General features: G+C 55.0%; 11 protein-coding genes across 11 annotated transcripts; 7 read left to right on the top strand and 4 right to left on the bottom strand.

The window, feature by feature from the left end:
• Positions 1 to 12: 12 nt before the first annotated feature.
• Positions 13 to 1,578, bottom strand: N657DRAFT_619535 (uncharacterized protein; the record flags this gene model as incomplete). The annotated part of the gene is made up of 3 exons (XM_062790569.1): positions 13 to 770; positions 837 to 1,464; positions 1,537 to 1,578. 3 exons carry the CDS (start codon positions 1,576 to 1,578, stop codon positions 13 to 15), a joined length of 1,428 nt encoding a protein of 475 aa, XP_062646800.1.
• Positions 1,579 to 3,042: 1,464 nt separating this feature from the next.
• N657DRAFT_445242 (uncharacterized protein) lies at positions 3,043 to 3,729 on the top strand. Its single transcript, XM_062787405.1, has one exon. It carries the CDS (start codon positions 3,143 to 3,145, stop codon positions 3,530 to 3,532), a length of 390 nt encoding a protein of 129 aa, XP_062646801.1. The 5' UTR covers positions 3,043 to 3,142; the 3' UTR covers positions 3,533 to 3,729.
• Positions 3,687 to 5,782, bottom strand: N657DRAFT_690711 (uncharacterized protein). The gene is made up of 2 exons (XM_062797060.1): positions 5,132 to 5,782; positions 3,687 to 5,055 (listed from the first exon to the last, which is right to left on the bottom strand). The coding sequence occupies exons 1-2, from the start codon at positions 5,588 to 5,590 to the stop codon at positions 3,862 to 3,864; spliced, it is 1,653 nt and encodes a 550-aa protein (XP_062646802.1). The 5' UTR covers positions 5,591 to 5,782; the 3' UTR covers positions 3,687 to 3,861.
• A 1,071-nt stretch (positions 5,783 to 6,853) lies between these two features.
• N657DRAFT_690712 (uncharacterized protein) lies at positions 6,854 to 10,507 on the top strand. Its single transcript, XM_062797061.1, has 4 exons — positions 6,854 to 7,193; positions 7,397 to 8,000; positions 10,206 to 10,276; positions 10,343 to 10,507. The coding sequence occupies exons 1-4, from the start codon at positions 7,133 to 7,135 to the stop codon at positions 10,345 to 10,347; spliced, it is 741 nt and encodes a 246-aa protein (XP_062646803.1). The 5' UTR covers positions 6,854 to 7,132; the 3' UTR covers positions 10,348 to 10,507.
• N657DRAFT_445276 (uncharacterized protein) lies at positions 10,487 to 11,332 on the top strand. The gene is made up of 2 exons (XM_062787406.1): positions 10,487 to 10,785; positions 10,982 to 11,332. Exons 1-2 carry the CDS (start codon positions 10,680 to 10,682, stop codon positions 11,134 to 11,136), a joined length of 261 nt encoding a protein of 86 aa, XP_062646804.1. The 5' UTR covers positions 10,487 to 10,679; the 3' UTR covers positions 11,137 to 11,332.
• On the bottom strand, positions 10,984 to 12,877 carry N657DRAFT_645752 (nucleotide-sugar transporter). The gene is made up of 5 exons (XM_062793002.1): positions 12,612 to 12,877; positions 12,518 to 12,547; positions 11,574 to 12,452; positions 11,214 to 11,513; positions 10,984 to 11,145 (listed from the first exon to the last, which is right to left on the bottom strand). Exons 1-4 carry the CDS (start codon positions 12,681 to 12,683, stop codon positions 11,376 to 11,378), a joined length of 1,119 nt encoding a protein of 372 aa, XP_062646805.1. The 5' UTR covers positions 12,684 to 12,877; the 3' UTR covers positions 10,984 to 11,145; positions 11,214 to 11,375.
• A 497-nt stretch (positions 12,878 to 13,374) lies between these two features.
• N657DRAFT_574533 (LmbE-like protein) lies at positions 13,375 to 14,492 on the top strand (the record flags this gene model as incomplete). Its single annotated transcript, XM_062789033.1, has 4 exons — positions 13,375 to 13,642; positions 13,714 to 13,904; positions 14,002 to 14,069; positions 14,138 to 14,492. 4 exons carry the CDS (start codon positions 13,375 to 13,377, stop codon positions 14,490 to 14,492), a joined length of 882 nt encoding a protein of 293 aa, XP_062646806.1.
• Positions 14,493 to 15,025: 533 nt separating this feature from the next.
• Positions 15,026 to 16,149, top strand: N657DRAFT_574074 (glycosyltransferase family 32 protein; the record flags this gene model as incomplete). The annotated part of the gene is made up of 3 exons (XM_062789010.1): positions 15,026 to 15,524; positions 15,589 to 15,820; positions 15,879 to 16,149. The coding sequence occupies 3 exons, from the start codon at positions 15,026 to 15,028 to the stop codon at positions 16,147 to 16,149; spliced, it is 1,002 nt and encodes a 333-aa protein (XP_062646807.1).
• Positions 16,150 to 18,826: 2,677 nt separating this feature from the next.
• N657DRAFT_645757 (uncharacterized protein) lies at positions 18,827 to 19,146 on the top strand. Its single transcript, XM_062793003.1, has one exon. The coding sequence runs from the start codon at positions 18,841 to 18,843 to the stop codon at positions 19,066 to 19,068; it is 228 nt and encodes a 75-aa protein (XP_062646808.1). The 5' UTR covers positions 18,827 to 18,840; the 3' UTR covers positions 19,069 to 19,146.
• A 682-nt stretch (positions 19,147 to 19,828) lies between these two features.
• N657DRAFT_533309 (uncharacterized protein) lies at positions 19,829 to 20,071 on the bottom strand (the record flags this gene model as incomplete). The annotated part of the gene is made up of 1 exon (XM_062787753.1): positions 19,829 to 20,071. A coding segment is annotated over one exon (243 nt), but the record flags the coding sequence as incomplete, so codon positions are not given.
• A 506-nt stretch (positions 20,072 to 20,577) lies between these two features.
• On the top strand, positions 20,578 to 21,656 carry N657DRAFT_445486 (uncharacterized protein). Its single transcript, XM_062787407.1, has one exon. The coding sequence runs from the start codon at positions 20,875 to 20,877 to the stop codon at positions 21,598 to 21,600; it is 726 nt and encodes a 241-aa protein (XP_062646810.1). The 5' UTR covers positions 20,578 to 20,874; the 3' UTR covers positions 21,601 to 21,656.
• Positions 21,657 to 22,811: the final 1,155 nt, after the last annotated feature.

Raw genomic sequence — 22,811 nt, forward strand, 5'->3', positions numbered from 1 at the left:
ATAGTAAGGACCTCATGGCGGCGGCACCTTTCTATCCCCGTCCTGATAGATTTGCGGCCTTGAAATCCCACCATTCCCATTCACATGCGCATATCCCTTCTCCGCCAAGCTCCCATTCGCCTCGCCCTCCTCGTCCCCAAACACCTTACTCTCCAACCACTGCGTAACCCTCGCGCACGCGCTATCCACCCACCTCATCCACGCCCAGGCCGAAACGTACGTCAGAACGGTAAACACCAAAACAGCCACCGTCTTGTACGGTCTGCCCCGCGGCAGGATCCACACCGGCTCCCTATCCGTCCCGTCCTCGTTCTTCCCCGCGGGCTCCCACGGCTCTCCTGTAATGCCATAGACAATCCAAATAGCGACGGTGCGCAGGATGGTCCCGTGGACGAGGTAGACTGCAAAAGAGTGATGGCCGAGCCAGATGAGCAGACGGTGCGAGAGGAGGCTTTGCAGCGCAGGGGACAGGAACAGCGACACGGCCGCGCACATGATGAAGAAGGCCGACGTCCGGCGGTGGGGTTCGCTGTCCCTGGGCACGACGATGCTGCCGCCGTCGACGAGGTATTTGTGCAGGAAGCGAGACCAGGTGGACCAGTCCTCGTGCTCCATCGGGTAGGAGCCGATGAAGCCACCGATGAGGAGGAGTAAGGGGGCGACCACGAAGGTGAGCAGGCGCTGGTGGGAGGAGATGAAGTTTTGGGTGGGTCGGTGCTGGGAGAGCTCGGCGAGCAGGGTGCCGAGGGCGAGCATGGCGCCGAAGGTTTCTGTGGCAGGAGTCAGTAAGTGCGGTCGGCAGCGCAGGGGCGGCAAGGGTTTAAAGGGTATCGTACCTGTCAGGGCGTTGACATTCATCAGCCAATACATGATCAGGAGCAGATGGACGAGCATCCGATACTGGAACCGCATCCCAATGGTGGCCGCCAGCACGATGTAGACCTGGAACGCCCCGATCAACAGCGGCCTCATAGCCCACTGGTGGCGATCAAAGATATTCTCCGTGTTTGTCCACGTCGTCAGCGACGTTGTAAACAGCCGCCTGACGTTCTCCCTGAACGACACATGATCCGGCGCATCGAAGCGGACCCAGAAGCTATTGCAGCGGTTGGCCGCCTTGTAAGCGCCCAAGCACGACACGGCGAAGCTGATGAAGGTGGCTACCAAGGCCGGAAGGACGAGCCGTGGTGGGCGGCGGAAGGCGCTGCGGGCGATCGACTTGAGCGCGGCGGCCGTGTTCCCTTGTGGGTAGGCGAGCTTCAGGGGCTTGTAGGCGCACACGAAGCCCGTCAGAAAGGCGAAGATGGGCACGCCGATGCGCCCCTGCCAGGGTATCCGCAGGTACGGCAGCTGCAGCAGTCTTGGCGTCCCATCCTCGGAGTCGGCGGGCCAGAAGAGGGCGAAGTCGAACGCTCGGGAGACGTGAGTGGTGATGACGAGAACGGAGGTGACGCCTCGGAGGCCCTGTGGATGGCAGACAAATCAGATACCGGCTTGTGCAGGGTGGCATGATGAAGTTGGAGGTAAAGAGCGGACCTCAACCCATTTGATACTTCTTTGGTTTGGCCTTGTACTCATGTTGTCTGTTCAACAGCCTCTTCGGATCCAGTCCGATAGAGCACGAAAAGAATACAGGCCACGGATAAGGATGGTGCCGCTGGTCCTCCCTTCGATGGTTCGGAACAGAATTGCCAAGTCTCGAGAGAAAATAAAGGAATTCCCAAGCGATGCCGAGACAGTTCCAAGGTCTGATCCAAGCCAGCCGATGCAGTAGTATTCTACCGTAGACAAGGTGGGGATCAAAGGGTAGCCGCCAACCATCGGGGCGGATAATGACAGAGGGAGACCGGAAGTCGAAGCAGCGTTCAGGGCATCTGCCGCCGTGCAACGCGTCAGCCGCCGGGATTGCTGAAACGAAAAACAGCCCTTGGAGCTTCCTGAGCAGCGATGCTCGCGCGATCCAAGGCCGGCGGGCTTTTTGGGTCTTATGGCATCTGTTTGACGTTTTCACTTTCCTTCTGCCCAGGATCCCTGGATTCCATTCCAGGCACGCGGCTCTCAACTCCAAGTCCTCCGCTGCTATCCTTGCTGGGAGCCCCACCATCACTTTCACGCTGGACATTGCCAAGAGGGCCAAAAACGATGCACTCGAGATGTGTTTCTGGAGTTTTGTGGAGTCGGGAAGCCCCGTTCATCAATGATGCTAAACATCCGCTGCCTGCGGCAACCACCCCCCAAGCCGCATGCCGATGAGGATTCATCAGCGATCAATTGACCAACTCATCTCAGCATCTGAGATGTCATGAAAGCTTGGTGAGCTGTCGTCTAAGGTACCCCTGCCGCTCTTCATCACCGTGCAGCAACGGATTTATCTGTCGTCATTTACCAGCATTCGGTCGAAGTGACAGAACCAGAAACCTTCCATCAAACGTTGCGATTTCCTTTCATTCCCCCTCTGAGAACTGAGAACACCCCCTTTTTTGTACCTGCACATAACTATCAGCCTACCCAAACAAGCGGAGCTTAGCAGGAGCTTAGCAGGAGCTTAGCAGTCCGCTTTTGGACTTGATGAGATGTCTCATCTGCCCCACCGTCCCACAAGCCACGCAAGCCTCTGGGAAGATCACCGTTCTGCAGCTTTGTGGAATCTCCAGAGGGCATCACGTGGACATCTCCGGATCCCAGGGGACTGATGCTAAGAGAACCAACCAGGCCACAATATCCATCTAGCGCGGCTCTCAAAGCTTGGCTTATCTCGCTTATCTCGTTTGTCACTCCACACCTGGGCTTTTTTCTGGTTCTGTGCCGTCCTGCCGATCATCTCACATCTCATGGACAGCGATGCGATTCACAGTTTTATCATCTTCACCACAGGTTCGGCTGGGCAATACTTGGACATCACTCTGAAAAACAAACTAAAAAAAGAAGCAGAGATATCTGACGTGAATCTCGTGATGTGTCGATGGCTAACAGGTGTGCGATACACAGATTGGGAGCGGTTGTTGAGTTTAAAGGCTGACTGCCGAGAAACGTCTGCACCACAAACCCGATATCATGGACCCGCCGGGACAATGAGCCGCATCTCGCTCGTCGGGGGGGCATAAATCGGACAACGGCAAGACCACCGGCCCAAAAACCGTCAATGAAGCGCTCGAGTAACTTTGGACTCACCGCGGTACGTTATAGCTTGATGCCTTCCAGTTGCCGATTGTTCCAAATTCGTTCGAGATGTGGAGCCGACATGCTCCGTCATGTTTCAGTATCCCCTCTTACGCATACCTTTTCCCCTCGGGTTAGTGATCATCCTTTTGATCCTCAGGATCGATCATCAATTAGGTACTCCGTACACGCGCATGTGGCACGTTCCAGACCCCCGACCCTACCACAGTACATCATCCCCCACAACACATCAACTACAGTACCTAGCCTGCTCTCGTCAAACGAGATACCCACATCGGCGGTGCCCACACCCTGGTTGCCGGCATCCAGCACCCTCATCCCAATGGCGGTGTATGTTTCGGCTCATCCGTGAGGGAGCCACTTTGAGCCTCCTATAAGGAGTATAGCCAGGGAAGCGTACAAAAACGTACACTACACGTAAGTCTCCAGGGGGGCAGATGAGCAGGTTTGGCCACTTGCACCAATCGCAGGGCTGTCTCGTAGATCGGAGCAAATCCTGTCAGTGACTTCGGATTCGTTCGGCAGTACTAAACTAAACGACGCAACTGATGTACTCGGTATCATGTTCTATCACAAATACATAACAATGGAGATCTTGTGGAAAGGAGCAGTTACAGCGCGCTTCAACACCTTACGTGTACGACATGACGAGTTTATTCACCCACATCCCTCCGCGCGGGCCTACACCTCATCCGACTTGACCGAAAACTGCACCCCCTGCGCCAGAAACAGACTTTTGACATTCTCAAAGTGAAACTCGAGTGGCACCGCGCCCTCGAGCACCCACGTCCACGGGATCTTGCACAGCAGCACCACCTTCTGCAGCTTCTGCAGCCGCATGCGCACGTCGCGCGCAAACTGCATGAGCGTGCGCAGCGCGCTGACGCGGTAGTGGTGCTGCGCCTGGTAGTGGCGGACCTTGCGCGCGGCGTCCCACTCCGGCATCTCGTCGACCAGCTCCACGTTGGACCACCACCAGTCCTCGAGCGCCAGCTCGACGAGGTTGGGCGGGAGGAGGTCGACGAGTGGCGTCTCGAGCACGGCCGAGGGTTTTCCGTACAGCAGGGCCATTTGCACGCAGAGGGTGCGCAGAGAGGTCATTTGCGCGAGCGAAGTGAGTCGCCCTTCGGGACCGACGAGGCTCTCAAAGCCCGTGATGTCCTCCCAGCTGACGTCGAGGTTGCGCAGGTGCTTGGCGTGGTTGGCGAGAGCGATGTCGAGGGCTTCGGGGTGCGCATTGTGGCTGTTACTGTCGTCGATGGCTTCGTGCGGGAACTCGCCACGGGGGGCCATGTAGAGTGTCTCGAGCTGCGGCGCGTTCAGCAGGAGGTGGTGCAGGTCGCCCGGGTAGGCGACGCTGTTGTGGAGGTAGATGTGGCGAATTCCTTGCAGGAATGGTGGCGGGGGGTCGCTGGCGTTGTTCGGGTTGAGCATGAAGAGGGGTGGCTCGTCGAGCTCGGTGGTCCAGACACCGTCATCGCTGCTGACTTCGAGCGTGGTGAGCTTGGGGAAGCTGGCGAAGAGCGAGGCGTATCGCCGCGGCTGGGCCCCCCAGACCTCGGGGATCTCGCACTCGCAGTCCTCATCCTCAATTTGCGCAAGCAGTTCTGGGTCGCCCTGCAGGAGTAAAGTGTGAATGTTTTGGAAGGGGGTGGCTTGAGGTTCATCACGGAAGAGGTTCATGACTCCTTCGATCTGGAAGCATAACGCGTCATATTCAGGTTGGTCATCGCTGACGGGCACCTGCAACAGGACGGTCTCAACCTTGATCAGAAACATCAGAATGAAGCAAACCAGTCCTTGTGGTACAGCGTCAAAATCGCCCTCGCTCAGGACCATCTGTGGGAGATGACACCGTAGCATGAGAAGGAAGTGCTGCGCAACATGTTAGCCACACGATGCTTGTCAAACCCAGCACCATCTTTGGAGTACTATGGGCCAGAGCACTTACGTGAACAGCGTGGATAAGCACGCCGTCCCCCTGGGCCACCTCGAAAGTATCGAGGTAACTTGGAAGAAGTTCGCGGATTTCCCGGATGACAGCGAGGTCTGACAGGGTAATGTGGCAGGATAGATAGCGCGTCCAGAGGCCGTAGTCAGGCTTGCGGCAAAGGGTGCGGAAAAACAGGAGCAGTGCCTTCTCGTCCCATATCGCTACGCGGCGGTAGAGTAATGGCCTCGCCGTCTCGGAGAGGCGGCGAGAGACGCGGCACAGGCTGTGAAGACCGCGCCGACATCGCGTGAAGTCGAACCAGGGCTCATCAACCATTAGCTGCTTGTAGGCGACAGGGCGCGTCTCGCCAATCTCTGGCGGCTGCGGTAGCAAGTGGTCCAGGATCAGCGCAATGATCTCGGGTGGCATGGTCTCGAGCCCCAGCGCATGTGTGCGATATCGATCCTCGCCAGCCATGGCGGCGACGTCGGCGGCCTCGTTGGGGTGGCTCGGACTCGGCCTTTGTTGGACGCTCCTTCCGAATAACGCCCTTGCCTGAAAAGGTCCCTTCAACACCCCTACAGGACGGGTGCAAGGCAAGTAGAATCGGGTACGACCGTGGCCAGAAGTCAGGTGAAGTTTGAGCGAAGAGGTGACCGTCAAGAAAAGCAGAACCCCACTGTGGCACCGTCCCGTCCTGCTGCCCCACCATGCAGGTTCCAACGGGGCAGCGTGGGAGTGGAGCGGTAAGTCATGGCGGCTTCGGTTGTTGCTCGAAGCTCGCAACCCTAACCCAGCAACCTCGCTCATTAACTCGGAGGATGATGGGCAGCCTGAACATGTAATGGGGAGGCGATTGGGAATGGGAATGATGGAACAAGAACTAATGTGAGTTAAGAACGATGCGGCCAAAAGGAGAAATAGATGGTGCTGGCTGCAGAGCGTTCAGTTGAGGTTGGAATATCCCTCTTGCCGTTTGTTTATGACTGGTTAGACTGGCTCTTTTCTCATGTAAGTTGCCCGAGATTCAGAACTTGGAAGTTGCCTCGCTCCCATCAGTTAGTCCCTGAATTCTTTTCTTATTCTTCTCGTCACATTTTTATCATAACTACAAAGGCTCCGCGGGCCACAAATCCCTTGGACTTAGTCTCGAAGCCAGCATCGAGATTATCGACCTTTACATCCCCCCAGTTTTGCCGACGAAGACGATGACGGGACTGTGAGGTCCCAGACGACTCTACAGCACCTCCCCGCTCACTAATCGCTGCTCTGTCCTCAACGGCCATGGAAAATTTCAGGAGAGCCTCCCCTGCTATCGATTGTAAGCGCTTTATACCTGTAAACCATTGTCCTGTCCCTGCAACTCAAGTATTAACACGTCTTCTCCCTTTCACCACTTGTTTACGCCCTTAACATCCCTTTTATTATACTACTTGATCTGTTGCCTTACCTATGTTCTTCTTCATTCTCTTGTTCTGTCCTCTCTCACCCAGGCTTCTTATCGTTCTGTTTAGAATCCTTCAACTCCGTTATTTCTGGTCCTTTTTCCTCGCTTCATTCCCTTGCATTTGCAGATTCGTGAAGGAACCAGGGCTGTCGAGTAATATTCCGAGATGTGCCTTGAAAGGACGGGTTGAGCGTCGCATTGAAATGCTGAGTAAGAACTGCAAGTGTACGGTCCTGCCGCATGCAAAGATGGTCGTCGACATTCGATTGGGCGCGAAGCGTCGGCAATCAAACCTCATTTTTCCCCTCTGACTCAATTTCCCAAAGCTACGCGCCGTGGGACATATCCGTGACCGTAGAGACGTATCATCACCAGCCAGTCAGCCCTCTCAAGCCTCCCGAGTCGCTTCCTAACTTCCGTTGGTGATCGTTCAAACCCCATTTCCGAAACCAGCCGTTGTCCTTTGCCGACCGATTACCGGTGATGATCGATCTCACCACCTTTCATTAATTAGGTGCACCCGATTTCACCCTCACGCATCACAGAAAAAGAACATCAACCACGTCAAAGACATGAAACCGAAACTTCTCTTCCTTCACGGCTCAGGCACCAACGCCTCAATCTTCCGCATCCGTATGTCAAACCCATCCTGCGCTCATATTCTGATTACCTGTAATCCAGTCGTTCAGGCCGCACTTCCTCGGCTCCCACAATGCCACAATCGCACCTTGCACAAATTTCAACCGGCGGAGAAACAACATCTCCATCAAGCCCTTTATCATAAGCGGTCTTCAAACACAATCCTGAACTAACCGCACATGAACCGATGTGCTCAGAATCCCGCAAACTAGCCCACCTCCTCAAACCACACTTCGACCTGCTCTATTTCGACGCCCCAATTCCATGCGACCCAGGACCGGGCGTCCTGCCCTTCTTTGAAGGCTGCGGACCATACCTGACATGGATGGATGACGTGTCCGGGCCCAGGGCCGAGGAAGCCTACTACGAAGGCGACGCCATCCGCGACCTGGCAAGAGAGGTTGAACAGATGAGGGTTGTCGGCATTGTCGGGTTTTCGATGGGGGCCAAGGTGGCTATGGGGGTTGTGCGTCTGTTGGAGGCTGAGGGAGGGGCGAACATCAGGGTTGTCGCGGCTGTTTGCGGTACTGTGCCGTTTCAGGGTGGGTATATCAGGGGCCTGCTGGATGAGGCTAGGGAGAAGGCGTATCAGGGGAGTTTGGTGAAAGGGGTTGTGCAGGCTGAGAGTGTTCACCTGATTGGGGATGGGGATCCATGGCGGGTCCAGAGCGAGAAGCTGGTTGGGTTTTTTGCGGAGGAGGGGAGGCGAGTGATCCGGTTCGAGGGCGAGCATCACATGCCGGCTGATGACGCGGTGAATCGGGAGGTGGCAATGTTGATTTTGGCGGCTGTCGATGAGATGTGAGCGAGGACGAAGAGAGAGCTGATCGACTTGCGTTGTTCACTTGATAATAGGCACGCTACCTGGGCATATGGGGCGTACTACTGTGACTGTTTGACAATATCATGTTGGTTTCAGCATGCTCTGACTCTCAATCTGTTATTGACAACGTGCTCTCCTATGATATCTAGCGGGGCCATGCTTCCTTTACCGCAGAGACGGCGTATCATGGTTCTTCATCTGCCTCGTGCACTTCTGTACTCTCTGCATAGCTTTGTGCCCTCAAGCCTCGGCCGTGTCCCACAAATCGTGCACTTCTCCCCAGGCAACTTCGGAGATAACGTCTGCAGAGTGCACAGTACTTGTAATTGGCATTGGCCACCGGTCCTGAGCAAAGGGAGCACTCAGGGCCGGGCAGCACGGAGCCAGTTCGCAGGTCGACACGACTCAGTTTCCAGTGCCGTTGATAACCCTTCCGGAGGCTTTTGTCTTTCCTCACGTAGGGATAACAGATGAGGGTTTGACCTTTTTGAAATACTCTCGCTCTGAGTAGATTGCAAGAAGTGCAGCACAGCTTGCTCTGACAGGCATCACAGCGCTCCCCTGCCCTCGCAACACGCGATGGGTCATAGCGGCAGCACCGGCAGATGAGGTAGTGGTCACAAATGACTGACCGTTCCACAACGCTGAAGTGACGGGATAGTAGGTAGCGCATGATCATAATCTCCACCTTGTCTTCCGCAAGATCTGACAACGTTCCAGGGAAGCATTTTGTTCATGCTTTCACCGCCATCTCATTGCAGCAGGTTCTACAGTAAGGTCTGCCGTCTTTCCATGAGTCCACCTTGATGCCGTCGAGGTTGGGTTTGACTTTGACCGTCCACGGCTGCGAGTCTACCGGACCGCGAATCGAACACTCAAACGTGACGACGTTCTTGCCATGTCCATGACTCGTGTGATGCTCGTCTTCTTGATCCATTGCTGCCGAGTCACCCTCAAGGCTTGAGTCTTCGACGTCTTCTTCGGCCTCATAATCTTCAATCTGAAGTACTTCGCACAAATTCTCATAGTCTGCTTCGAGATCAACCTCTCTCTCTTGCTCCTCTTCGAGTTCGAGCTTTTCCCACTCGATCTCAGATTCCCGTTCAACCTCTGCTTCTCCGTCCCACTTTCCCATCTCTGGTTTGCACTCCGTCCCGTCCGACTGAAAACCTGGGAACTGTGTACGATCCATCGTGAGCTCCTCAACCGGAGCAGCGAAAGTCGCTGTCGGAGAAGCAGGTTCTTCAGGTGGATTCGGCTCACCAGTATGATCAATAATTTTTGGTTGTTCCCTGGGAAGCTTTCGGTTGCGACGCAAAGGTGTGTGCGCATTGCGACTGCGAGGCTAAGGTACCTTATCAAAGGTTATTATGTCGATTACCGAGCCTCGAGTTCTTCAAAGGCCTGAGCAGCAACTTGGCCATCACCGTAAGGTACCTTATCTTACCTTTAAGTAAAAGAGGCTTTGCTCCCTGTTGCACAAGAGACGTACGATGCTGTCTATGAACAGCAAATTGCACAGGGCCAAATCTTGCAAGACACCGTCTTGCAATATCTGCTTCTGTCGCATTGGGTGTCTCTCCCAGGCTGTTCCAGAACACGACGAAACATACAACATCTGCAGGACCCCAGGTACAATCCAAGGCCCACGCTTATACAATGACATTGTCCATTGAACATTGCCGGATAGCAGTGGCTACAAACCCAAACCTTACAACCATGTTCCATTTCTTTGTCTGCCTCGATGGAAGTAAATGCGATTGTCTAATTACACAAAGTCCTGACTCTTATGGACAACGCTTCGGGTGCGTTCAGATCAACCACCCTTGTTCATATACTTTACCTATTCCTGCAACATAGAAATGCCTCACCTCCCACCCTTCTCACACAGACACAACACGACGGTTCGCGCCCAGCCATGCGGGTTGACCATCAGGTCGAGAGGGCGTCCGAACCGAGTGTCAACCTCTTGGCAGTTTTGGATACGAGCCCAAGGACTGTGTGGTATTGTTCCAAAGATTGTCTACCCCGCAAGCGGGACAGACGTTCCGATATCTGGGACAGGTATTCCCCATCTTGGCACGAAAGGTGGCATAGGCGAGGATGAAGTATCTAACCAGCCAAACACCACGCTCACCGAAATTCGTATTGGACACGCTGCATAGAGCTAACCTCGAAAACAGCTGCGGGTGGCGCATGAAGCCTGAGGGAGGTACATCCCCGGAAAGGTCCTTGTATCACCTAAGTTGGTTGGGTAAGGTACCTCAGCTAATAGGTGCTACTGCCAAAGCTCTGTCTGGCTAATATCACAGCGCTGCAGCTTAGTTCGGAGCTGATGAGGAGCCGAATCGGAACAATATATGTCTCGGAATTTAGAACTCTCCAGTGCCACGACAACTCACTCAACAATTCTTCTGTTATCCAACCCGGGCGACACCCACACAGCAAGGACGATGCTTCTCCGCCAGACCATCCCTCTTCTGCTGGCCGCCAGGCAAGTTCACCCCCTTTCCCCTCATACCCCCAATCACTGAAGCAGTCATTGACCTTATCCCAACAGTGCCGCGGCAACGAAGCCCAAAGCCTGCAACCCCCCGTCCTTCACCACAGTCACCACCACCGTTCCGCCATCTTCTTCCAGCTCAACCTTCAGTGCCATGATAACGAGCTACCCCAAATCATGCACCTACCGCCCAACCCAGACTTTTTACTCCTCGAGCGGTTGTGCGCACACCTGTGCTACAGGTTTCTGTGTGATTGACGGTCTGTATCTTCCCAAGTCCCGGCTTCCCTGCGCTCTCCTCCTTCCCACGTTTTATTCAATTCCATCCTTCCACCATCCCGCTATCTTCCAAAGCCCTTCCTCGACCATCCCACCATCCTCAGAAAATACCAGAACTCGCACTTCACCTAAAGACAGCCGAGCCGAGAAGGGACAGACACTAACGTGCTGACGCAGCCCCCGCGACCATCTCGTGCGGCTGCCCCACCGTCTGGATTGACACGCAGACCGTGACCGTCTGCCCGACCGCGACACCCTGCCGGCAGTGCTACACGGGCTGGGGCACGTTCCTGGTCACCGAGTCCTGCGCCGCGACTGCTACGGCTTCTTAGGGTAGGGAGCGCGAGGCTCACTGATGGCTGATCTGGGTTGGGTTTCGGAGTGCTGATGTTTTCGATTTAGTAGGGAGGTTGGAGAAGGTGGTATGGGAACTTTCGTTGGGGCAGGTGGATGTCGGTCTCAGAGTGAGCTGTTGCTATCAGCGGTGTTAAGGGTACCTGCGTGTGGGCCTCGAAGCATATTCGCATCATCAAAGGAACTGCAGGTGCCGTACATTATTGCTGTAGGGTGGTCAACTCGGATACCGTAGTGTAGATTTCGGCTTCTCGGATGTTGGTCCGTCCTCGCTCATCGGGAGAACTGGCCTATGCGTAGGTCGGCTGTTAAACAGATACGTGGCAGCGATGACGGTGGCAGCACCGACGGTGGCCTGGGATGTTTTAAGTCAGCACCCGTTCCAGTACCACGCTGACAGCAAGTTGGAACCTACATGGAGCGGCATCGTTGTCCGGAAAATAAGCGCCGTCGCCGCATAGCTCACGACGATGCTCAGGCTCGCGGCAAAGTTCTTGGCCACGTTATCCGCATAGGCAATGCACACAGCCACGATGAGCCCTCCCAGGGCCTGAAGCACGATGGTGAGCCAGACTACCGGGTTGTATCCTGCGAAGAAGCCGTCACGAGCAATGGAGCTGCCGTCTTGCCAGAGCACGCCGATGAAGAGCGCCGGAAAGAGACTGAACAAGGAGAGCTGCACGTTGCGGGTCCACAGGGACACGGATGCCATCGAGAGCTTAACGAGCTTCTCAAAGTAGACGCAGGTTAGGCCCGAGGTGAGCGAGGCGCCGACCACGGCCATGAGGCCCTTGGAAGCGTTGGAAGTGGGCATGGACCCGCCGCGGATGACAGATGCCAGCTGCTCTAGCCAATTCTCAGAGATAATAGCCCGATCCGAGACTTGGACGAGGGCAACGCCAAGGGTGAGCAGAACAAGGGAGAGCCATTGCCGCAGAGAGATGGACCTGTGTAGCAAGAGGATGCTGAAGAGGACGGTGGTGAGAATCTTGAGTTGGTAAGTGACCTGGAACGTGACGGTGTCGAGGTTGCTGATGGCTGTGTACACCAGCGAGTTTTGCAGCGTGTAGAGGGCTGCCGGCACGATGAGCTTCCAACTGTCTGGCGAGAAGATGGAGTGGCAGAGGTGGAGTGTTATCGTGGATGTTGGAGCATCTGGATGCGACGTGAAGGTGTCATGAGCGGCAAGCATGAGACTTGCTAGCAATTTGATGACTTCTACCAACATGACGGCGGTCGAGGCTTGGTATCGGGGCTGGCCTCCTGTTGGGTTGTTGCGGGAATAATGCATGACCTGGCATTGTCATCTTCAGCCTTGTTGACCTTCCACCTGGAACAAGGGGGTTAAGGAGACTGCACCATCACAAGTACTGAGTTCTGAACGACCAACTGCGACGCCGTGTTAGCTGGGTGAGCACCTCTGGACCCCAAAAAGGATCACGCATAGACTGACCAAGGCCAAGGACAAGCGTTGGACCGAAAGCTGCCACCGCCATGGACGGCCGGACGCCTGCGAGAGGCGCATTGCAGTCCCGAGTATGCTTGTGTATTGGTGTGAACAGCGCCGGGCCGAAAGTATTCCTAGTATGTCATGAAACATGAAAATCGCTGAAGCAAAGGCTTGTTCCAGGCGTCTTTACTGGCTCAATATTTTCAGCTCGGGCATCGGACCTTTCAGCGTGGCCGAGAGCAGCATCGGGAAGGCGCCGGGATTTGAGCGGTGGAATCCTCTGACGACCATCTTGTTCCACGTCGAGGAACAGGGGTCATCAAACGACAAGAAGGGATGATTTGATCAAAAAAGCAGGGCATATGGTATCTGTAATCCAGTTAAAACCGGTTGTCTTCAGGTGCGGATGACACAACTTGGCTTACAAAGAATCGGCCTAAAATCCGGACGAGAAAGGGACGTTTGTGAATGACGCTAAAGTGTTCGCGCCGCAGACTTTCCCAGGGCAGCCTTTTCTTTTCTTAGTGAGTTCTGAATGTACACAGTGCCAAGCCGACTTTTCCACCCTGTTTGGTCTTCGAGGGTGGCCCAACCCCTCCAGCATGACAGACAGCACTTAAGACGGCGCATCCTCCTCGGAGACTGTCATGGTTAAGGGTCCGGACTCCGGCCACAGTCGGTTCCCGCGCCGACACAAAGATTTGGACAATTAACACCGGCCGAGATGCTGCACTTCGCCGCCAAGCCCTCGACGCTCTCGGTCCGGATGCTTGGCCGAGTCCCGCGTCGTGCCTGGCGCTGGCTTCTCCGCGTTGCCCTCGTCGCCATTCTGGTCCCTGTCTTGCTGCAGTGGGTGATCGCATACCTTGTCGGCAGCGATGCCAGAATACTTCCTCCAGAGCTCCTCGCCACGAAGAACCTGTTGATTGTGACAGCGCATCCCGACGACGAGTGTCTTTTTTTCTCGCCCACCATCTTGGGTCTGCTGGACAGGAACAGAGACACCGTGGGAGGGCTATTGGTCATGTCCACCGGTAAGATGGCGCCATGCTAAGCACCGAATCAGTTACGCACTACTGACCTGGGAAATGGCGACCACAACAAGGCAACAACTACGGCCTCGGCGAAACGCGCATCCGGGAGCTTCAGGCCTCTTGCAAGGCATTGGGCATTCATGCCAAACGATGCGTCGCGCTGAACCACCCGGAGCTGCAGGACAACCCCAAGGTCTGGTGGAATGCCGACCTCATCCAAGCGGTGGTGCATGAGAAAGTGGTCGAGTGGAAGATCGATGCGGTGCGTCACTTTTTCGCCGTCCCCACCTCACCCAATGAGCTCCGCTTCTGGGCCCCTTGCTAGACCCTGAAGCTGACTACGTGTACATCGCTTGCAGATCGTGACTTTCGATGAGGGTGGAGTGTCAGGCCATCTGAACCACAGGGCCGTCAGCGCTGCAATCAGGTAATAAGCAACCAAGTGCAATTACCACCGATGGGCCGGCGGAACTCCTTGTTGACAGCATTTCTTAGCCAGTATGCCGCAACGAACCCTGACGCGCCCGTCATATTTACCCTGACGACGGCGTCTCTGCTGCGCAAATACACGTTTCTTGGAGATCTGCCTCTCACCGCGCTGCCCTTCACGTGGCGCATCCTCAACGCGCTCTCCTACCCCGCGACGACCGCAGACCCCAAGGACGGCGACCGAGTCCTCGTGGCCAACACGTGGGTCCGCTACCTCAAAACCCGCCATGCGTTTGCCCAGCACCCAAGCCAGTATACTTGGGATCGTCATTTGTATATGGTGGTGAGCCGCTACGTTTGGTTCAACGACCTGAAGCGGGTGGAACGTGCTGCAGAGTCGGGGTCACAGCCACAGCCTTAAATGACCATACGTCGACATCATTTCGGAGTCCCGTAATCCGTACATGTGCGACAGCTGCGTTGTGAGCCCTGCTTGATGACGCTGCACGGGATCTTCGGGCTGCAATCGGATACCTTCGCGAGCAATGGATTGCGAATGGTCTGCTCGCATCGGACCAGATTTGTCACGCGACCCTTGTCACTCCAACGCACAAGCTTTTCAGTTCCCCCCTGGTCTGGACCACGGCAACCGTCTTGGCATCCGCTGGGCTGGATCGTCCATAGCAGTCGCCCAATCGCCTCCCCCCGGGCGCCTCCAGCGCGCCAATCTTACACAGTATACGACACACGGTGGTACTTATCAAGCCAACACCGTCATCTTCGCGACACGAAGAACACAGACTGGTGTGATCTCTGAGGGTCCACAATCTCTCCGAAGCCCAATATCTCCCTAAGTATGTCTTCCGTCAACCCATATGCAGCCGTTGAAAACGGCTTGTTTCTCAATCTTGCCTCTTCCACTACACCACACTTCTTTATTTTTGCAAAACGGGCATGGGGATAATAACGGCTCCGAGGCGTGCCCGAAAAACGCACCCTGGCTTCACCGCCGCTTGTGTTGTCCTGCTGCTCGTTAGCCTCTGGCTTGCTCACAGTGTTCTCTACGACGCGTGGACGCTTGCCGCAATCCCATTACTATGGACGCGCCACGCCGAGCGCTTCTACATCTCCGCGCATCATGACGACTTTGACGTGACCTTTGCGAACTACAGCATACACCAAACCAGCGCCGCCCCGTTTGGCGACCAAGTTCCCCCCGTCCTCCATCACATCTCCCTCGGCTCCGGCGCCGCCACGCATTCGAAATGGACCGAAGTGCGGCAAACTTGCTTGGATCTGCACCCAGACTGGGAGGCTTTCCTCTGGACAGATGAGACCGCCGATGCCCTCGTCGCCGAGCATTTTCCTGAATTGCGAGAGATGTGGACAACATACCGCTACCCTATCCAGAAAATCGATGCGCTGAGGTACATGGTGCTGTACCATTACGGAGGTAATCAGGCCACATCCGCCTATTTCCTTCATACGATCCGTCAGCTGATTTGAGGCTTTCACAGGCGTCGTCCTGGACATGGACTTGCAATGCAAGCGCGCCTTTGGACCCCTGCGGCGGTTTGGATTTGTCGCACCAGCCGCCCATCCCACCGGCTTCTCGATCGGCTTCATGATGGCGAGCAAGGGCAACGCTTTTGTGGGCAAGCTGGTGGAGAACCTTCGACGGTACAACAGGCATTGGCTGGGCCTGCCTTATCCGACGGTCATGTTCAGTACGGGATGCCACTATGCATCGTAAGTATTATCCGGGGAACGATGCGACTCCAGATTCGTTACTGACCAACTTTTTAAGCACGATCCACGCCTTCCAACAAAACCGTGCCGAACTCAAAATCCTGGCCGGCCCAAGCGGAAACCCCAGGCTGCATAGCCTGAATGGCCCGGTCTCGACGCCGCTCTTCAACCACCTCGGCAGCTCCTCGTGGCACTCCTATGACGCCGCGATGATCGTCTCACTGGGCAAGCGACACGATGCGAAGCTGCCGCTGTTGCTGATCGGCGCCGTTGCCGTGATGTTCTTCGCCATGAAGCGGATGAGGAGGCGACGGATGCTGAAGGTGTAGCATGTGGTTGCTGCATGTTTTGTGACAATACCTTATACTTTATATGTGAAGTGGCTAGGGAATGGGCTATTAGAGGGGCGGGCGTAATGGCGTTTTACAGATACTCGAACTGCAGTTCCGCTGGAGCTGATACCCTCGCGGCATGGCTGTTACCAGTACGAGGAGCATGACACCGAGGCATTGATTATGCGGCACCGGGATTCGGAGCAGAGAGTTGCTAGCGGGACGAGCTGAATATCTAATGGCATTAACGAACCTCGCACATCCTCCGAAGCTGTTCTTGTCAATTCAGACCTTCTCCCTGAGCTTCACTGAAGAAATCCAGCAGCACCCTTGATATCGTCACGCACGCCGAGTTTCTCGGCATCTCCGAGGAACTATGAATAGCCGAACTCAGCCTAGCTCGTCGACACTAGCATCAACGAGCCCAGCGCGCGCTTACCACTTGCGGCCAGCCTTACAAATCCAATCACCTGGTCACCCTCGGATGATCCGGCTGTGACCCAACTAAGCGAACCTGCATGTCAGACCCTAAAGATCCAGTCCCCGAGCCCAGACCAAGAAGGAATGGGTCCCCGCTTTCGCTAGCGATCCTCGGCGATGCCCTAATGCAGAGCAAGGACTTGGCCGAAGCTTATCCCGATTCTCTTGGCCCTTTGCCTCGCCGACATGCCCGCAGTAAAGTTTCCAGTTCGGTCAGGGGGGAACTGTTCTTGATGAATCAACCCATGATGAGGATGTAAGGTAGGCAAGCGCGGGCTCTCCCTTTACTTCTCCAATACTACTACTAACGACTGCATCATCCAAAACAAGCCAACGACTAAACCATGGCCATCACACAAAGCGAGCGCCTCCTCTCGACTACCTTTACTTGTCACCCGGGTCGATGGGAGCCGGGAACCTGACCTTGGCATACTGCTTCGAAGGCGGCGCCAGTGACCTGCTGGAAGATGTGCTCGAGCTGGGGCCTGGCAGCCAGCCACCTGTTGACGTTGAGGTTGGTGTCGACGACGACGTAGCACATGTTGAAGGTGTCCTATGATTGGCCTTGTTGGTGGCCCACTTCCAGGTGTTGCCGTCGATGTGCATGTAGACAACGCGGGTGCGCGGCTGGTAGACCCAGATGGGACGCTCGGCCGACCCTATGATGTTCACGGCGATGGTCTGGTGGACGCGGATGGTCTCGGCTACCGAGTTGTCGGTGCACTCGGTGCTGAAGCCTGAAGCTGACGTCGCTCAGGAACTTGAAGAAGTCGGTCAGGATCGCGTCTAGCTGCCTGGTGGCGGCATCGGTCAGGCTGAAGCCCTTGAAGAGCTCCGAGAGGAAGGCCAGGTGCAGCTCCGTCTTGGTCATGCTCCGCGAGAAGGGGTGCTGCGTGCCGCTGCCGTGGCTGTACATGCCTGCCAGCGGCGGGCCTTGCGCACATGATCCTTGTCCGTTTGGGGGCTGTCGTCGCTCTTCTCGGGCAGGATGGCCACGTCCTGGGACATGGGCACCCGCCCCTTCTCAACCTCAGCCGCGGGGCCTTCGGCGGCTGTGGCCATCCGGTTCCACAACTCCGAGAGGCTGTCCTGTGAAATGCCGCTGCTACCGGTCCCAGCAGCAGCCGTGACGCGGCTGTCAGACGCCGCCGCGAGCTCACGCGCTACTGAAGCGGTGTGCCAAGGGTCGCTGGTGCGGGTTATGAGATCAACAGGGGCTGGAAATTGCCAAAGTCTGGGGCGGTACGGAAGGCCATGACGGGCGGTGGAAGTGTTGATCCGAGGTCAATATTAGTAGTATTGACTGGAAGGTGTGGACAAAGGTGGTGAAAGCAGATTGGGAACTGGTTACGAGTTTGTGCGGTCGATATTCAGAAGGCAACCATGTGTTCAATCAACATGGCAAAGCGGTGTAGGCGACGGTCATTCTTGTGTCTTTTTCTTAGGCCAGGACGGCAACTGTATCAGGTATGATACAATCTGGCTGGCGGGTTCCCCGTCTGCTTCTTCTTTCTTTGTTATTCTGTCAACTCCCTAACGGACAATGACCTCGTTTTCTTGAGCCAAAACTTGATTTCGATCAGGATCGACAAAGACTCTCTGCAACCAGTATGTAAGCCACTTGAGTGCAGGTGGCGTTGGCCTTCGGTTGTCCTTGCTCTGTCATCGGTTTTGTCCTTGCTCGGACCATCGGTCCACGAGGAGCCCAACTTTTCAGTCTCAGCGTCGAGTTTGAACGAGCAGATCAGTTCGCCCACATAATGCTTTCATGTCTTCCACCTTGGTAAACATGCATACACGTCCATGTGAATGGACTGGACTGTCCAAGCCGACAACCTCACGATTCCCGGTTTTCCATCCTAGGAACCAGGGAGCAAGATACCCCTATCCCCAATCAGGTCAGGAGCAGCAAGGAAAGCCAGCTGAAGTCTAGTCTCTGTAGGGTCGACCTGTCCAAGTGGCACGCTGGAAGAGAATGGGGAAGTCCTGGTATTCCGCGTTTAGTTTCGTCTTACACAACATGAATCCTGAAGTAACGGTGAGGTCCAAGACACGGCCATGACCGACATGGTCCGGTGGAGTGTGCGGCTGAATGCCGATGCTTTGATGGAGGGGAAGACGGACTTTGCCGATCAGTATCCGGACTGATGACCGCGCAAAAAGAAAAAAAAATTTCTTTGGATAACGTAACTAGTTATCTTTTGGATCATGGATAATTTCCCGTTGAATACTTTCCTTCTGGATATTAGCGGCATCAAATATCAACAGCACGGATATTGGAGAGCCACCGTAGATGGTGCTGCTGCTGCACTAAGCATTTTCAAGACGGAAAAAGGGGACATGAAGCGTGGAAGGCCAATTACTAAAGATTCCGCATTCTCCATATTGTTCAAGGATAGGCACAGAGCCGTCATCGGAAAGGACTCGCGGAGTTAATGAGAGTCCATGGCTGATTTCAACGCGGCATAATCAAGGGATGATGACGGTGCTTCGGTCACAGCAGTGAGGTGTCTGGTCTTGTGGGGTCGTGGTGAACTGGACAACTGGCCATCTCCATGGTTCGATCTTTTGATCCGCCTGTTGTTTGTGCAACTATATGATGACCGTTTACATTGACAGCCGTCACATACGACCATACCTGGTAGAAAGCTCGGGATCCCGTCCGCTCTCCCTTAGATAAGCTACCAAGGGCCGGATCAGTAGTTGGGTCGGTGACGACCAGCGAATCCCCGGTGTTGTATGTTTTTGGGCTTTCTATCTTCATTTTGGCTCCATCGACAATCTTGGGTGCCTGATATCATTTTCCATGATCCATATTATTCATAGCTATCGATTACTATGCTGGTGAGAGCCATGTGTCTAGTGAGTCTGTGAGAATCTATCCCTCGCATGTCATCGAAGACCACGTCATAAATCATGATTAACTATCCCATAACTTATCAAACTCCACAAACCATGCAAATCTGCCGCATCTCGTTCATCAGCATCAGATCGACGTATGCAGCAGGAAGTCATCGTCATCGCTGTCCTCATCGCTTGAGTCGCTGTCGCTACCATCGTCACAGTCGTCGTCACCACTGGCGCTCCCCTCTTCATCGCTGATATCCTTCATTCTGGTCAACTCGAGAACCTGGCGATCAATATCACCATTCTTGGAAAGCAGCTCGCCAATCTCGTGAATCTTTGGCCGTGCAGCTCCATCTCCAATGGCAGCTGCGATGGTCTCCCGCTTTGTGTCCTGCATCGTCAGGATGGCTTCGTCCATGGACTTCGTGACAATGAGCTCCACCGTGTGTACCTGCTTAGTCTGGCCAATGCGGCGGACGCGTCCAGAAGCCTGGGGCTCCAAACCCTCGTGCCACGAGTGGTCATAGACAATGGCCCGGTTCGCGGCGGTCAGATTCAATGCATTGGAGCCACATGTGACCGATATCAGCTGGGCGAGCGTCAGCAAAGAGCCACTCGGTGGCGGATTGGAGGACGAACCATGATCTTGATATCGGAACTCTTTTGGGAGGCCTTGATGCACATGTCTTCGTGCTCCTGCGTCCTATCCCCGCAGAGTTAGACGAACTTGAACCCGCTCTGAAAAGCATCCACACGAGAATGGAGAGAACCGGGATTCACTAAACGAAAACTGGTAGCATGGTCAGCATCTGTTGAAAGGGGGAGCTGGGAAAACGGCGCCCTACCGCCTATAGAACGCTTGAGGCCGAGGCGGAAAACGAGCAGCAGGTACCACGGAGGAAGCATACCTTAGACAGGGGCAACAACAAACACGCCAATGCTAAGAATGCCTAGGTCATGCCTCGAGTGTCTGGTAATTCGTGCAAGTGCTCCGCCCCAGAGCGGCCAGTCCTCCGTTCTCCGCGATGGGGCCCAGTTCCCCGTCGCCTTCTGCCATGTCCCTGAAGATGTCTTCATAAACCTGTCCCTGTTGGCATAATAATGACTGGCGACATTTAACTCAAGCTCCATGGTGGTCGTGTTGAGGTTGAACTTGATGCGCTCGTCCGGTTCGGGCTTGGATTTTCTTAGAAGCCAGCCAGTCTATAGAAAGGCTCCAACCGCCGATGCTGCCCCTGGTGTTACCGCCTTGTCCGCCGCGGAGGAGGAGGACGCCGGCTTCCGCAAAGACGAAGCCCAGTGCTGCGGCTCGACCGAGAACATGACGATGCGAGTGTACGACTTGAAGAGGTAGATGCCGCCGCCACCACCACCGGTGATGTCGATGAATTTGAGATGATAGATCACCACGCCCCGCTTGAGCTCGGGCAGCGGCTGCTGCAAATTGCCGTGCTCGTCGTCCGCGTCGTTCCCGCTGTCGGTGCGGTTGGTGCTCTTGAAAGGCTCGAGCGCGGTCGTGAAGCGGGTGAGCACCTTGTCGAGCTCCGCCAGGCGCATCTTCCCAACCCGGTCCAGACCGCTGAGGATGCGAGCGAGGACCATGGCGTAGAGTTCGGCTCGAGAAACCTCCAGGTCCAGGCCGCCGGTCCCGCATCCTCCCTCGCACTCAGTGTACATGGACGCCAGTGGGCCGTCGGTAATGGCATGGATGGTTGCCTCCGTCTTCTCGTTGAAGGCTGCCACGTCCTCGCTGAGATTTTTGAAGTTGTAGTGGCGGTTGGTGCTGGTTCCGTCTCCGTCACCCTCTCCTTCGCCGCCGCCGCTGTAATCAGGCCTCAACCGGACGAGGTCCATGCTCGCAAAGATGCGTGCCAAAGCCGACGCACCTGGCAGGGCAGTGAACATGTGTCCCTGCTCCGGGTCTCACCCCAAAGGTTCGAAGGCGAAGAAGTAGGGCGGAGGGGCAGTCTCTTGCTTGATTACGGCTGTGGGCTGGGCTATGGCGACGCGCAAATGTTGCTTCAGGTCGGCCATGTCGTCCAATGCTTCCTTGTCTTGCAGCATCAGGACCCGAGGAGAGATCAGCTGAGGTGCTCATGTTTGGCGGGTTTCCCTTGGTAAGCGATGGCTTTGCTGAAGGGTTGGCAGTGTGTGATGCCGAGGTCGCAAGATGGCAAGGAGGGTGCGACACAAAAGAGCATGAGAAAGAAGAGTGAAAAACAAGGGGAGGAAGCTAGAGGGAGGCCGCACGCAGGGTAATGTCCCCGCAATGCTTTCTTCCAGACAGAATTCCCGTCCTTGTCAAATTGATAAGGAGAATCATGCTGGCGTGCGTTCCGTAATCGTTTGTGTCAACCATTGGTGGAGGACTGTGTTCATCTCTATTACAAATGGACAATGACATGTGGGATTGCTCGGGTTTGCTATCACCCTTGCTGCTCTGTTTCAATTAAGGCAGCACCCCCTGCGTGCTGCGTTGGGGTTTTCAGCCTCGATCTGCTTTGGGAGCCCGTATTCCTTGGAGGAGAATGCGGAAATAAGGTAGTAAGGTACTCTGAATTGGTCCGAGTCGGGCCTTTGAAACGGCCACTCTAAATTCCAAACCAGCGGCATGCTGGCTTAGTTAGCGTTACAGTACCTAGTACTGTACCTCAGTTTCTGGTCGTTGACGGGCAGGAGTGGCCTATTCGAAGCCCGACGAGCACCGCTGACATGAGGGAGGCAGACTGGCGTCCTAAGCTAACATGAACTTAGGGAAGTAGGTTACTAAACTTAGTATTGGCTCGAGACCTCGGCGACTAAGGTATCATCGATCCCAAATGGACGTATCCCATTCATCAGTCTAGCCCTTTGAGAAGGGTCATTGTGCTGAAGGCCAATCGACTTACACTTGTATTAGACGAAAAATCTACAGTAATAACGTTATGGGGCGCTTGGCATTATGATCACACACACAACCAGTGCCGCAACCGGCTCGAGTCTTGTTCCATTAAGCTACAGTGGGCACGGCACTCAAAGTCTAGACGTGTGGACCCAACAGCGGAATCGACCCCACAATGGAATTTTGGCACCACCATCACCACCATAATAAAAGACATCTAGCTCATCCAATTTGCAAGCAATCTACACACAAATCTGATGGTTCTACTCCTCTTCGGCCCGGCGAATAGTCTCTAAACTACACACAATTATCTCCTCGGCCTCCTCGACTGCGTGGCTGTTCTGTCGCGTCTTCCTCCTTTTCTTCATCGGGGACTTCATCGAATCCTCCTTTGCCTGGATAATATCCTCGATCCTCGCAAATTTATCATTGGCATTCTCTTTTACCTTCT

This window comes from Parathielavia appendiculata (genome assembly GCF_033297405.1).
Source record: "Parathielavia appendiculata strain CBS 731.68 unplaced genomic scaffold N657scaffold_7, whole genome shotgun sequence".
Taxonomy (NCBI): Eukaryota; Fungi; Ascomycota; class Sordariomycetes; order Sordariales; family Chaetomiaceae; genus Parathielavia; species Parathielavia appendiculata.